This window comes from Aquarana catesbeiana, linkage group LG05 (genome assembly GCF_042186555.1).
Source record: "Aquarana catesbeiana isolate 2022-GZ linkage group LG05, ASM4218655v1, whole genome shotgun sequence".
In the NCBI taxonomy this organism is placed as follows: domain Eukaryota; kingdom Metazoa; phylum Chordata; class Amphibia; order Anura; family Ranidae; genus Aquarana; species Aquarana catesbeiana.
The window spans coordinates 29257958-29272069 of NC_133328.1; the positions used below are offsets into that span (position 1 = coordinate 29257958).

Genomic DNA, 14112 nt, shown 5'->3' on the forward strand with positions numbered 1-14112 from the left:
ATTTTATTCTTGCAGACTTGTAAAGTTACTGAAAAGTCCACTTCAACTATAACAAATATTCATAAAAACCTACAGCGCTTAGCATTCATCTTGCGCAATGCAATGTACACATCCCAGGGAACAAATCAGCCCAATTCTGAAAGATACAGTTGCCTGGCTGACAGTTTCCAGGCAGGATCTATCAGAATACACACAGAGCTGCTGAGTGGATTAGGGATCGGCACATAGGACAAACATTGCTGCAGTTTCCAAATACATCAATGCAGGCATGAACCTGCCTGGCTTAAGTAACTTCGGAATGAATTACAATTAACTGTACCTACAAATATTATCTATCACAAGCCTGCTTTTTATCCCATTACATTATTCTTTATACTGTAAAATAGAGAGGGCGCACCGGCCTTGTGCATTACCCAAGTGTTGTCTTTAATAGTAAATTAAAAGATATACAGTGCCTTGAAAAATAATCCTACCCCTTGAAACTTTTCACATTTTGTCATGTTACAATCAAAAACGTAAATGTATTTTATTAGGATTTTATGTGATAGACCAACACAAAGTGGCACAAAATAGTGAAGTGGAAGGAAAATGATAAATGGTTTTCAATATTTTGTACAAATGTGAAAAGTGTGACATACATTTGTATTCAGCCCATTATCTCCCACGCCTGTTAGTTTTGGTGGATGGCCATGTCTTTGAAAGAGTATAACTGCAAACCTACCATTTTCGGATGATGGATTGAACAGAGCTCCGTGAGATGTTCAAAGCTTGGGATATTTTTTTTTCTTTATAACCTAACCCTGCTTTAAACTTCTCCACAACTTTATCCCTGACCTGTCTGGTGTGTTCCTTGGCCTTCATGATGCTGTTTGTTCACTAAAGTTCTCTAACAAACTTCTGAAGGCTCCACAGAACAGCTGTATTTATACAGATATTTAAATTACACACAGGTGGACTTTGTTTATTAATTAGGTGACTTCTGAAGGCAATTGGTTACGCTAGATTTTAGTTAAGGGTATCAAGGTAAAGGGGGCTGAATACAAATGCACGCCACACTTTTCTCATATCTGGAAAAGTGTTTGAAAATCATTTATACATTTTCCTTCCACTTTACAATTATGTGCCACCTTGTGTTAGTCTATCACATTAAATCCCAATAAAATACATGTTTTTGGTTGCAACATGACAAAATGTGGAAAATTTCAAGGGGGTACGAGTACGTTTTCAATGCCCTGTACATTCACAAACAGATCAATGATAAAAGCACATCAGAGTCCATAGTAAACGCAAAGCAACAAGGTCAAAAAGATTGTTCCCAGCAAGCCAGAGGACTTTCCAGATGGCGGACACATTTTGAGGGGAGATGCCCTCCTCCTCAGGGCCCTTTATAGCCAATATAGCCAAGACCATAAGGAAGACTTTCTAAGCAGAGTATTACTGGTTAGATGATGGCCCAATTCTTCATAGACGCTTTGACACATTAGCAGCCCCCTGTACTGAACACAGCATTTAACACTGCAGATCATTAAGTGTGAGTGAATAAAAAAGAAAAAAAAAAAAAACAAAACCCAATATATGAAAGGGGTGGGCATAGACAGTCAGCTTAGGATGACAAGATGCCAGACGTCCTTCAAGAAATGAGGCGGGCTTGATATGCCTTGCTGCAGCTTCTAATGCACACTGCAAGCAGCTCATAGCATGCAGTGAAATCAGAGTAAGCCATTTCAGTACAGGAGAGCAGCCTGTACAAATGTGCAAGACTGAAGAGAAGGTAAAGTTCAGCTTTAGAGTAAAACTTGGGGGATGCATTTAAATGAAGCTGCAAGGCACAACATTTTCTAATGCTCACCTTCTGCTTGCATTTAGGTATGCAGGAGCGTGCAACGCTTACACGTTTCTCCCATGACGTAGCACTGATTACCCAAGGAGCATTTTGCCAGGCCCAAGTGCTAGAACGCAGGGGTGAGATGAAGATTCCCAGTCCTATGCTGCAAATTAAAAGCCTGTTGCTTTTGACTTCAAAACCCTAACTGAATTGGGGGGGGGTGTAAAAAAAAAAAAAAAAAAAAAAAAATATTCGGTAAAATATATTCCAGGTGCATCAAAACAAAGTGTGGAAAGTCTTAAAGGGGTTGTAAAGGTAAAAATTTTTTCACCTTAAGGCATTCTATGCCTTAAGGTGAAAAAACTTCTGACAATACCGCCGCCCCCAGCCCCCCCGTTTTACTTACCTGACGCCTCGAAAGTCAGTTTTGCGTTCCCGACATCTATTCCTCCGCTCACACTGGCCGCTGATTGGCTACAGTGGATGGATTGGAAGCAGCGCAGCCATTGGCTCGCGCTGCTGTCAATCACATCCAATGACGCGGCACGCTGGGGGGCGGGGCCGAGTGATACAGTGAGCGGCTATAGCCGCCGGCTGTATTACGGGAGCGCGCCCGCAAGCACTAACCACCATGCGAGGGAGCTCGCATTAAGGTGGTTAATGCTTGCAGGGAGGAGCTGAAACAGCCGCCGAGGGACCCCAGAAGACCAGGTTCGGGGCCACTCTGTGCAGAACGAGCTGCACAGTGAAGGTAAGTATAACATGTTTGTTATTTTTAAAAAATAAAAATTTTACCTTTACAACCCCTTTAAGTCAGCCAACGATGGTTCAAATTCCGGCTGGTTTAGCAGGGACTGGCCAAGATTTGAACCATGTGTGGGCAAACTGACTGTACCCAAGTTGATCAGTCAACTCTGGTACAACCCAGCCTGTCCAATATTTACAGTTAACGGCTATTATAGAACACAATGGCATTGCAGGAGGGATTCCCCATTAACAGTATTCAACGATTCTTTCCTTGCCCCCTTTAACATCAATGACAGCTTGAAGTCTTTTGTGGTATTTGTGGATGAGGCCCTTTATCTTCTCAGATGGTAAAGCTGCCCATTGCTCTGGGCAAAAAGCCTCCAGTTCCTGTAAATTCTTGGGCTGTCTTGCATGAACTGCACGTTTGAGATCTCCCCAGAGTGGCTCAATGATATTGAGGTCAGGAGACTGAGATGGGAGCTCCAGAACCTTAATTTTATTCTGCTGTAGCCAATGACAGGTCGACTTGGCCTTGTGTTTTGGGTCATTGTCATGTTGGCATCTCCAAGTACGTTCCAATGCGCAGCTTCCTGGCAGATGGATGCAAATGTTCCTCCAGTATTTTTTGATAACATTGTATTCCCCTTGCCATCAATTTTGACCAAATTTCCTGTGCCTTTGTAGCTCACACATCTCCAAAACATCAGCGATCCACCTCCGTGTTTCATAGTAGGAATGGTGTAACTTTCATCATAGGCTTGTTGACTGCTCTCCAAATGAAGTGTTTATGGTTGTGGCAAAAGAGCTAAATTTTGGTCTCAGCACTCCAAATGACTTTGTGCCAGAAGGTTTGAGGCTTGTCTCTATGCTGTTTGGCGTATTGTAAGCGGGAAACTTTGTGGCATTTGCGTAGTAATGGCTTTTGACTGGCGGCTCGACCATGCAGCCCATCTTTCTTCAAGTGCCTCCTTATTGTGCATCTTGAAACAGCCACACCACATGTTTTCAGAGAGTCCTGTATTTCACATGAAGTTATTTGTGGGTTTTTCTTTGCATCCCGAACAATTTTTCTGGCAGTTGTGGCTGAAATTTTAGTTTGTCTACCTGACCATGGTTTGGTTTCAACAGAACCCCTCATTTTCCACTTCTTGATTAGAGCTTGAACACTGCTGATTGGCATTCTCAATTCCTTGGATATCTTTTTATATCCCTTTCCTGTTTTATACAGTTCAACTACCTTTTCAAATAGATCCTTTGACAATTCTTTTGCTTTCCCCATGACCCAGAATCCAGAATCCAGAAATGTCAGTGCAGCATTGGATGAAAGATGCAAGGGTCTGCCAGGAGTCCAGAAACGCATTGACATATACATATATATATATACACACACACACACACACACACACACTAATTACAAGCAGATCACAGGTGAGGTTACCTTTAATAGCCATTCAACATCTGTGTGTCAACTTGTGTGCACGTTATCAGGCCAAAATCATCAGGGTATGTAAACTTTTGATCGGGGTCATTTGGGTAGTTTGTTGCCATTAGGATTTAAAAATAGTAAACACAGTTGATTGATAAACGGCTAAAGCCAATCCCTAACCATGAGTGAAAAATGTTTTTGTGTTATTCATATTCTCAGAAAAATGGCCAGGAAAATAAATTCTGCCAGGGTATGTAAACTTGTATATCGCTATCTCTCTCTCTAGCTACATGTATACAGTGGGGACAGAAAGTATTCAGACCCCCTTACATTTTTCACTCTTATATTGCAGCCATTTGCTAAAATCATTTAAGTTAATTTTTTTAATTAATGACAGAAAAACACAGAATTGTTGACATTTTTGCAGATTTATTAAAAAAGAAAAAACTGAAATATCACATGGTCCTAAGTATTCAGACCCTTTGTTGTGACACTCATATATTTAACTCAGGTGCTGTCCATATCTTCTGATCATCCTTGAGATGGTTCTACACCTTCATTTGAGTCCAGCTGTGTTCGATTATACTGATTGGACTTGATTAGGAAAGCCACACACCTGTCTATATAAGACCTTACAGCTCACAGTGCATGTCAGAGCAATTGAGAATCATGAGGTCAAAGGAACTGCCTGAAGAGCTCAGAGACAGAATTGTGGCAAGGCACAGATCTGGCCAAGGTTACAAGAAAAATTTCTGCTGCACTTAAAGTGGGGGTCCACCTATCTATCGTTTTTTTTTTTTTTTTTTTTAGTTCATTCACAAACTTTTCTTCTCAGCATTACATACTCACATATTGTGTGTAATATGTCCGCCTGTATCAGATTTCGTCAGAAAGAATAACTTGTATTATTCACTGCAGGCGGTTTCCATCTTCATTGTGGGCATTTGAAGCCCACAAGCATTTATTTCCTGGATGTGGTGAATGCTGTGCTCCCAGCATTCACTGCTCATTCCTGCACATGCTCAGTGGCATCCTGGGAAGCCTGAGACTAGCTCCCAGGAGTCTGGGAGAGGCTAGAAACACGCCTACTCCCATGGGAGGAGAACCAGGAAGTGCAAAAAAGAATAGAAAAATAAAAGGTAATTACGGCGATTTAAATTTTTTTAAACGGCATGTCAGCATCTAGGCAAGGAAGAGAATACATACAGATATTGTTCAAAATTTGGGTGGAACCCCGCTTTAAGGTTCTTAAGAGCACAGTGGCCTCCATAATCCTTAAATGGAAGACGTTTGGGACGACCAGAAACCTTCCTAAAGCTGGCCATCCAGCCAAACTGAGCTATTGGGGGAGAAGAGCCTTGGTGAGAGAGGTAAAGGAGAACCCAAAGATCACGGTGGCTGAACTCCAGAGATAGTCGGGAGATGGGAGAAAGTTGTAGAAAGTCAACCATCACTGCAGCCCTCCACCAGTCGGGGCTTTATGGCAGAGTGGCCCGACGGAAGCCTCTCCTCAGTGCAAGACACATGAAAGCCGCATGGAGTTTGCTAAAAAAAAAAAAAAAAACACCTGAAGGACTCCAAGATGGTGAGAAATAAGATTCTTTGGTCTGATGAGACCAAGATAGAACTTTTTGGCCTTAACTCTAAGCGATATGTGTGGAGAAAACCAGACACTGCTCATCACCTGTCCAATACAGTCCCAACAGTGAAGCATGGTGGTGGCAGCATCATGCTGTGGGGGTGTTTTTCAGCTGCAGGGACAGGACGACTGGTTGCAATCGAGGGAAAGATGAATGCGGCCAAGTACAGGGATATCCTGGACGAAAACCTTCTCCAGAGTGCTCAGGACCTCAGACTGGGCCAAAGGTTTACCTTCCAACAAGACAATGACCCTAAGCAAACAGCTAAAATAACGAAGAAGTGGTTTCACAACAACTCTGACTGTTCTTGAATGGCCCAGCCAGAGCCCTGACTTAAATCCAATTGAGCATGTGTAAAAATGGCTGTCCATCAATGTTTACCATCCAACCTGACAAAACTGGAGAGGATCTGCAAGGAGGAATGGCAGAGGATCCCCAATTAACATACATCTTATTTTATATATTTTCCTTTTTTGTATGGTCCTTTAAAGAAAACGTGTACTACAAGAAATATGGGGGCTACCACCGCCTCAAGAAAATGCTAGCTACCTGGCTATCAGGCAGTCTGCTGGCTTTGATATTTTGAGTCATGGAACCAAGATATGTATTGCATGACTTCACAAGCTGCGTGCTTGTCCCAGCTCAGCCACTAAAAATACTGAACTTATGAAAGCAGCATGACAGCCAAGCAACCTGCATTTTTAAGTAGAGGGGATGGCATCAGTAGCCTACATATTTCTCCCACCATAGGATTTCATTAACTGCAAAATGAAATATTTGATGAAAGCGGTCCCCTCTTCCGGCTTCCTTGCACCGCTCATACCTCAACTATAAATCTGTTAGTATAGCAGCAGGAGTCTGTTTTTTAGCATCTACAAAAAGAGCAGAACTATTATTATTCATTTGGATATTAGATATTCACCAAGGGGTTCAAAGCCAGGTTTCCATGCCGAAACACAGTGTGCTACTATGAGAAAAAGGAGCCAACAGTAAAAACATTACGCACAGCAGAAAAAGTAAACAGGCAGACTGAATTTAATTCAGGAAGACATAGTTAAAGTGGAACTTTACCTATAACCACTTGATAAACATATTGTTCTTTAGCAGGGAACATACATTTCACATTAATAATTTTGTCATCAAAATTAGTGTTGTAAATTACCTAAAGCATTGTTCCAGTTTCTTCCTGCTGGAGGCTGCCATTTTAAAGAAAGCCCAGAGCCCCTGAACAGCAGTAAATCTGCAGAGCTGACACAGACATGGCATGCTGTTCTCTATGTGGCGGTCGAATGGCCTGCCTGTCCGTTTCCATCTGACTGTCATCCAGTTCGATGAACGGATAGGGGTCTGTCTGTTTTTAGCAGACCGGATGCCGGCAGGTGGCAGCGGACAACTCACACTGACATCCGCTGCTCCATAGAGAACAATGGATGGTCCAATCGGACTGCTGTTGTGAAAGGGACCTTAGAGTTAACCTGGCACTAAAATAAGTAAAGATATACCATCTTACCAGGAATATCTAGAAATGTTCATTGTGCCCAAGCCAAACCCTGAAAAAAAAGGTTGGTCCCGAACTCTGAAATATCGTGCAGTTCCTGTGCTTAGGCACTCCTTTGTCTTAAAAAGAGAAGTTCACCTTTTCATTTAAAAAAAAAAATTAAAAAAAAAATAAAATAAAAGTACATCTTTTCTCAGGGAAAAAAAAAAATCAGCAGATTTCGGGTGCAATGCATGGATCCTGCACACTCCAGAAGTTGTCTGCCCGTACCTCTGATACATGCAGGCAGTTACTGAATGGCATGAAGAATCAATGGGCTACAAGAGGGCACACCAGCACCACTCTGGATTCATTGAGAACTACAAGCGGTCAGCCGCAATGGCTGATATTTGTAGTCCAATTTTTTCACAGGAAACTGAATGAATGACGTGTCCGCGTGGGTGGAGCCCCACATGGCCATGCTGTTTTTAAATTGTGACAATGGGTGCAGGTGTCTGCCTGTGGAGAACACTGGCAGCAGTAGGTGGGTCACTAGGAGCATATTACACCCTAAACTTGTTTAATAAAAAAAAATCAGGTATATATTTATTTTTAGCCCTTTCCAGTCACATGATCCGGATCCCCTGTGTCAGCCAGTAATGGCTGCAGGGGAGAAGAAAGCTCAATAGCTGGCAATACCTGAGAGTGGTGACGTCACTCATAAGCTTACCATGGCCCGTCCATTGTCACCGCTCCCTCCCCTCCAGTCACCAATGGTTGACACATGGGACCAGATCACATGACCAGACTGCAGCAGCCTGACATTACGGAAGCGTATTCAGATCTTTCTTACACAGGTTAGTCAGAATAGGTGTTAGGAGGTAGAGAGAGCATATTTAAAATTAGATTTATGCTGAAATTCTACTTCAAGCCCATAGCTGTATGTCTACAGTGTGAGACCCAAGGCACTGTTTCCTCCGGTGAGGTCATTAATGTGCTGCTCAGTTCTCCTTGCTGGAGAGGAAGCTGTACCTGAAGACCTACAATGCAAGATTTCCTTCTTTCTCCACCATTGAATGTTACTCCCCCAGTCACCTGGGGGCAGTTCAGACATGAGAACACTTCCCCTCTACCAAGGCACTAGTCTCCACACTCAGTGCACACCAAGACATGGCAAGTTAGTCGTTGCAAAATGATCAGCTGCATGGAGCCTACAGGGAACACCCTGGAATCAGCTTTTGCCCTCTCCTAGCCATTTTATGGAGAGCTTCCACAGTACAGGTCCTCTAATGTCTGAACCTTACATAAGCATACAAAAACCACCATCACGTGTTTAGTCATGGAAGGTCACTACTGTAGATCTCATAATTAGAAAAATAGCTTTAGCTGCAAAAAATAGTTAGGAAACAAAAAAAAAAAAAAAAAAAGTTATTCTGGCACAACTTACACAGAAACATTCTCACTACAAAAAAAGTGTGTCAACTAAACATATGCATCACCGCCGGACTTCCCCCTAACTCACCATCGTAACATAAAACCTCTGCCCCCACCTTCTCAATGTGTTGATGTTTTTGCAGAGGGAACATAAAAAAAAAAAAAAAAAACACCAAGTGCTACTGAAATATAAATTAAAAAAAATAAAATAAGTGGAAATCACTTACTGCTGATGTGGGTCAAGCGACTAATCAGCAACATGTGGAAGGTGTACAAGAATCCGGCCCTGAATAAAGTCACTGCTCCTCCCCAGCATAAAATACTAAAGATCACACCAGGAAACTGTTCCCTGCTCAAGATGCAACAAAGCTTTTCCTACTACTTTCTGTATTCTATAAAAACACCAACAGGTGCCTCACTTTACAGAGTAGACATTACTCATCGGCCCCTCTAGCCTTTCAGGGGACTTACAACCGAATGTCCCTACCACCCAAATACACAATGGAGTACCGGTTTTAATTTATGGGAGGCCTAGTACCAGTTATACTTTATTTAAGGGAGGACACCAGGGCACCTAGAGTAGGGGTGCTCAACCCATGGCCTGCAACCTCAAATCAGGGAAGAGCATACCCATGTCCTGGGGTGGCCAGATCGCGCTCGATGGGTTGCCAACCTTTCTTCCCAGAACATCAGAGTGCATGGAGCCGGTGCTGGCAGCAGATGGACGCGAAAGGGACAGAAGCCGCATAAGCCAATGCTTCCACTGTAACGCCATCTCCTGTCCCAGGCGGAGCGATGCCAAGTGCACCTCTCCTGGGACCTTTGTTACAGCCTGGAGAGCGATGCCAGCAGAAGCTGGAAGAGGAGAAGGTCAGTGCATTAAACATTACATACAATACACTTTTGCAGTGTGCATATTAGCACTTATAAAAAAGGATTTATTAAAGCGGGGGTCCACCTATCGTTTTTTTTTTTTTTGGAGTTCATTCACAAACTTTTCTTCTCATGATTATCTACTCACGTGTTCTGTGTAATAAGCCTGCCAGTGTCCGATTTCGTTGTAAAGAATAACTTATAAAATTCACTGAAGGCAGTTTCCATCTTCATTGTGGGCATTTGAAGCCCACAAGCATGTATTTCCTGGATGCAGTGAATGCTGTGCTCCCAGCATTCACCGAGATGTTGTGATGACGCTGTTGCACAATGCATGCTGGGAAGCCTGAGACTAGCTCCCAGGGGACTGTGGGAGGTCTGGGAGAGGCTAGAAACACGCCTACTCCCATGGGAGGAAAACCAGGAAGTGCTAAGAAGATTAGGAAAAAAAAAAAAAAGGTAATTACGCCGATTTAAATTTTTTTTACACAGCATGTCAGCATCTAGGCAAGGAAGAGAATACATAGAGATAATGTTCAAAATTTGGGTGGAACCCCGCTTTAAGCTGCTTTCACATGAACTGCAAGTTGACAAGGAAGAACGCTAAAACCTTGGAGGGCAGGGGGAAAAAAACAAAAAAAAACAAACACACCTACACCCCTGCATTTAGGATACTATAGCGTTTATCTGTGGTTAGTTGACTTAACCACTTAAAGCCTCGTACACACGGACTAGTTTTGTTTAACATGCTGGAGCCACTGTACCAACAAGCCGATGTTAGTACAGTGATCTGACCTGCTATTGTGTTCCGACAGGGGGATTGCACCCCCCCCCCACCCCTCCCTTTTTTATTTACCTGAGCCCTCATTCAATCTAGCACTGTGAAAGTTGGCAGTCCTTCTCTCCCCTCACTTCTTGGTCACCCAGGCTTTGCCGAGGCAGCAGGAGCCATTGGCTCCCCACTGCTGTCAATCAAAGCCAGTGATGGGGAAGCGGGGTTGAGTCCCATAGTCTGTGTCAATAAAGACGGACAGCGAGGCTTGAGAGCGAGCTTGCATGACTGCCATCATGGAAAGCGACTTTCTATGAGGGCACCCAGTGGTGGGGAGGAACCAGGACTGCCAGCAGGGGACCTGAGAAAAGGAGGTTCGGGGGCTGCTCTGTGCAATTCGATTGCACAGAGCAAGCAAGTATAAACCTGTTTATTTTAATACTTTTAGGGCTCGTTCTCACCATACGTGTATGAAAACAGATGGGAACTGCACAGATTTTCCTTTCAGAGACATTTTACATCAGTTTTAATTCGCGTTTCAGTGAATTTTATGCACATCGACATCAGTTTTCATGTACGTCAGTGATTCGACCTGTTCACACCAATGTTGGTCATGTCAGTTTTTCCTGTGCAGAAAACTGCATACATGTTGCAGATTCCCGAGCAGAAAAAAATCTGCACGTGATACCAGTGTTGTGGTATGAACAGGGTAGAGAGAACAATTGTGTTTTTTTTTGTTGTTGTGCCCCTGCAGAACACGTGCAGAAAAACTGACATCTCTGCACCATGGTGTACGAGGCCTCAAGCCTCTCCCAGCAGGATCCCAACCAAGAGACCAATAAAACCAGATAATGGGTTTGGAACAGCGTTGACGCAAAAGCTCTGCTTGGTGTGTGCTGAGCCATTCAGCTCAATACAAGTTCTCACCCTGGTAGGCAGAAGAATGGAGGCTTGGAGAGCATAAGGAGTGCTGTGGACAACCTCACCTGAGTATGATTGATTGCTATGTGGTTCCCCTGGAGAGGGGATGGACTGTCTTTATCTTTGATGTGACGAGTGTTGTTCTTGGTCCGCTGTAACTGCTGTCTTAGTTTGGCGATCTGTTAAGAAAAAAAATAAAAATAAATACAATATGTTTGTACAATTTTTTTTAGCCAGAATGAGATTTGAACGAGAATGAACTGGCATCTGACCAAATTACTAACAAATCCAATCCATTCAGTCTTAAAGTCAGCAACCAACTAAAGGAAAGTTGGGCTAGGAGATAAAATGTAAGCTGCAATCATTGACCTCTCCTTAAAAATAAATGTTTGGCCTGGCTCTTATGCCAAGCCAATGGCTTCAATAGTTCCAGATCCACTGACGTAGAATATTCACAAGTGGAGTTATAGGTTTACTGTGACACAACGGGCAGTATGTTTATTCCAAGCCATGGGCTCAGAAAGCATTAAAGGGTAACTCCACTTCCGTGGGTGAAAAAAAAAAATGGCAAAGAAAAAATATAGAACATATAATTGCGACACTAATCATATTGTAATTTAATATTAAAAAAACGACCTCTCTTTTTCGATCTGCAGCCACTGTAATATTCTGAGAACACATTGCAATATGGCTACCTGGAGTTGTTCTGTACACAGAGTGTGTGACCACTTCCCAGAAACATTTCCTGCTTGTGTGATTGGCTCACCAATTTTCCCAGAAGTCTGCCTAAGATACAAGTCAGGTTTCAGGCATCCCCCAGCAACTAAAAAGACCCCTTTTCACACTGAGGCACTTTTCAGGCGCTTTCATGCTAAAAAAAAAAAAAAAAAAAAAAAAAAAAAAGCACCTGAGAGGCTCAAGAAAACCTATTTCCATTAAAATCAATGAATGCTTTCATACTGGGGCAAGGCGGTGAAAAAACGCCCTTCTCCATTGAAACAAATGGAAAGCGCTTTAAAAGCGCTCAGTGTTTTACAGGCAGTTTAGAAGTGTGAAAGGGGCCAAAATGTAATTTTTGGAGAGATACTTTTAATAGGAACACATCTAAAAGAGATGCAGGCCCAGCAGATTTCCTCATTAGTGCTCTGCAGCTCCACACCTGACAGTTAATTATGAAACCACTCTTATGCCCTGCACACACGGTCGGACTTTGTTCGGACATTCCGACAACAAAATCCTAGGATTTTTTCAGACGGATGTTGGCTCAAACTTGTCTTGCATACACACGGTCACACAAAGTTGTCGGAAAATCCGATCGTTCTAAACGCGGTGACGTAAAACACGTACGTCGAGACTATAAACGGGGCAGTGGCCAATAGCTTTCATCTCTTTATTTATTCTGAGCATGCGTGGCACTTTGTCCGTCGGATTTGTGTACACACGATCGGAATTTCCGACAACAGATTTTGTTGTCGGAAAATTTTATATCCTGCTCTCAAACTTTGTGTGTCGGAAAATCCGATGGAAAATGTGTGATGGAGCCCACACATGGTCAGAATTTCCGACAACAAGGTCCTATCACACATTTTCCATCAGAAAATCCGACCGTGTGTACGGGTCATCACACTCAAACACACAGATTTCTTCAGAAAAACAAAAAAAAAAAAGGTAGGAATCTGCAACAACAGTTGTTCTAATACTTGTGATGTACATAGATCACCCAGAGGGGAATGTTTTTTTCTCAACAAAAGTGGGAGTTACGCTTTAAACAACCATTGTAAAAAGCACACAGGAGGGCGAAAATGCTTAGTGCATTACCATTATCTTTACTGACCATAAGACACACAAAAACATACCCAAGAATTGATGAAAGAGGACTGTCAAATAACACAGACAACTCCAGCACTAGGATGGCATCACATAGCTTAAATGTTCCCTTGATTTACCATGCTTACACATTTCAGGGGATGCACCCCCTTCCTCAGAGCCTGCTTCCTGCGAAATGTATAAGCTGATAAAATCAAGAGACCATCTAAACTATTTGAACTGCGTCATCCCAGTGCTGGAATGACGCAATGTGATTTGACGCTCATTTCTCAGCAACGTTTGTATGTTTACGTGACTCTCTTGGTCAATGAAGGTTACGATAATGCACTAGGCATGTGCATCTTCCTATTTGTGCACTTTTTACAGCGATGCATCGAGATCCCCCTGAGCAGGGCTGCACCAGTTAAAGCGGAGCTCCACCCAAAAAAGGGGAAGCTGTGCTAGTCTGCACCCTCCCTCCTTCCACTGCCACATTTGGTACCATTCCAGACAATTCACTAGACACAGCATGGCACACGCATGCGCAGTAGGAAACAGGCTGTGAAGCCGCAAGGCTGTTTCCCTTAGTAGAGATGCCAGCGCCAGAAGCCAATTGAAGAATCGGTTCGGGTGAGGACATCGCTGGATCCCTGCACAGTAAAGTGTCCTTAGAGTATTTGTAGCTGCTGACTTAATTTTTTTTTGGGGGGGGGGGGGGGACAGGGACTGGAGCTCCTCTAAGCATCCCTATTCCCGCATGCTGTTAACATTGGGATGTCTTCACTTCTGGAGCACAGGATTTATATACCAACAGTTTGCGCAGAGCTTTACAACATGAAGGCAGAGCACAGTTACAAAACAATTGAATACAGGATAAAGCAGAGGGCCTTGCTCACTAGAGCTTACAATCTAGGAGATGGTCAACAAATGCACTTTATCCACGGGGTACAGGATAACTATGCTTTAAACAGCAACCCATCCCTGTTCCAGAAACCTAACTGTAGTCCCACAACCTCCCTCAAACTTGCAATACACTGCTCAAATTTTGGACGATTCCTGTGAATTGGCCAAATTTCAGGCTGTGGGCGATCCTGCCCACACCAACCATATTAACTTTGGATTACGAAGCCGGTTGAAAAAAGTTGGCCGAACAGTGACAGCAGCCATTTAGCTGTGGTCACTGTTCAGGTT

At 43.1% G+C, this 14112-nt stretch overlaps 1 protein-coding gene across 1 annotated transcript in view; it reads right to left on the bottom strand.

Moving 5' to 3' along the window:
- GLCCI1 (glucocorticoid induced 1) overlaps nt 1–14112 on the bottom strand; it is a 153525-nt gene that overhangs the window by 47100 nt on the left and 92313 nt on the right. The window contains exon 4 of the mRNA XM_073629548.1: nt 11181–11294. Coding sequence (XP_073485649.1) covers nt 11181–11294 — 114 coding nt within the window. The remainder of the gene's footprint in view (nt 1–11180; nt 11295–14112) is intronic.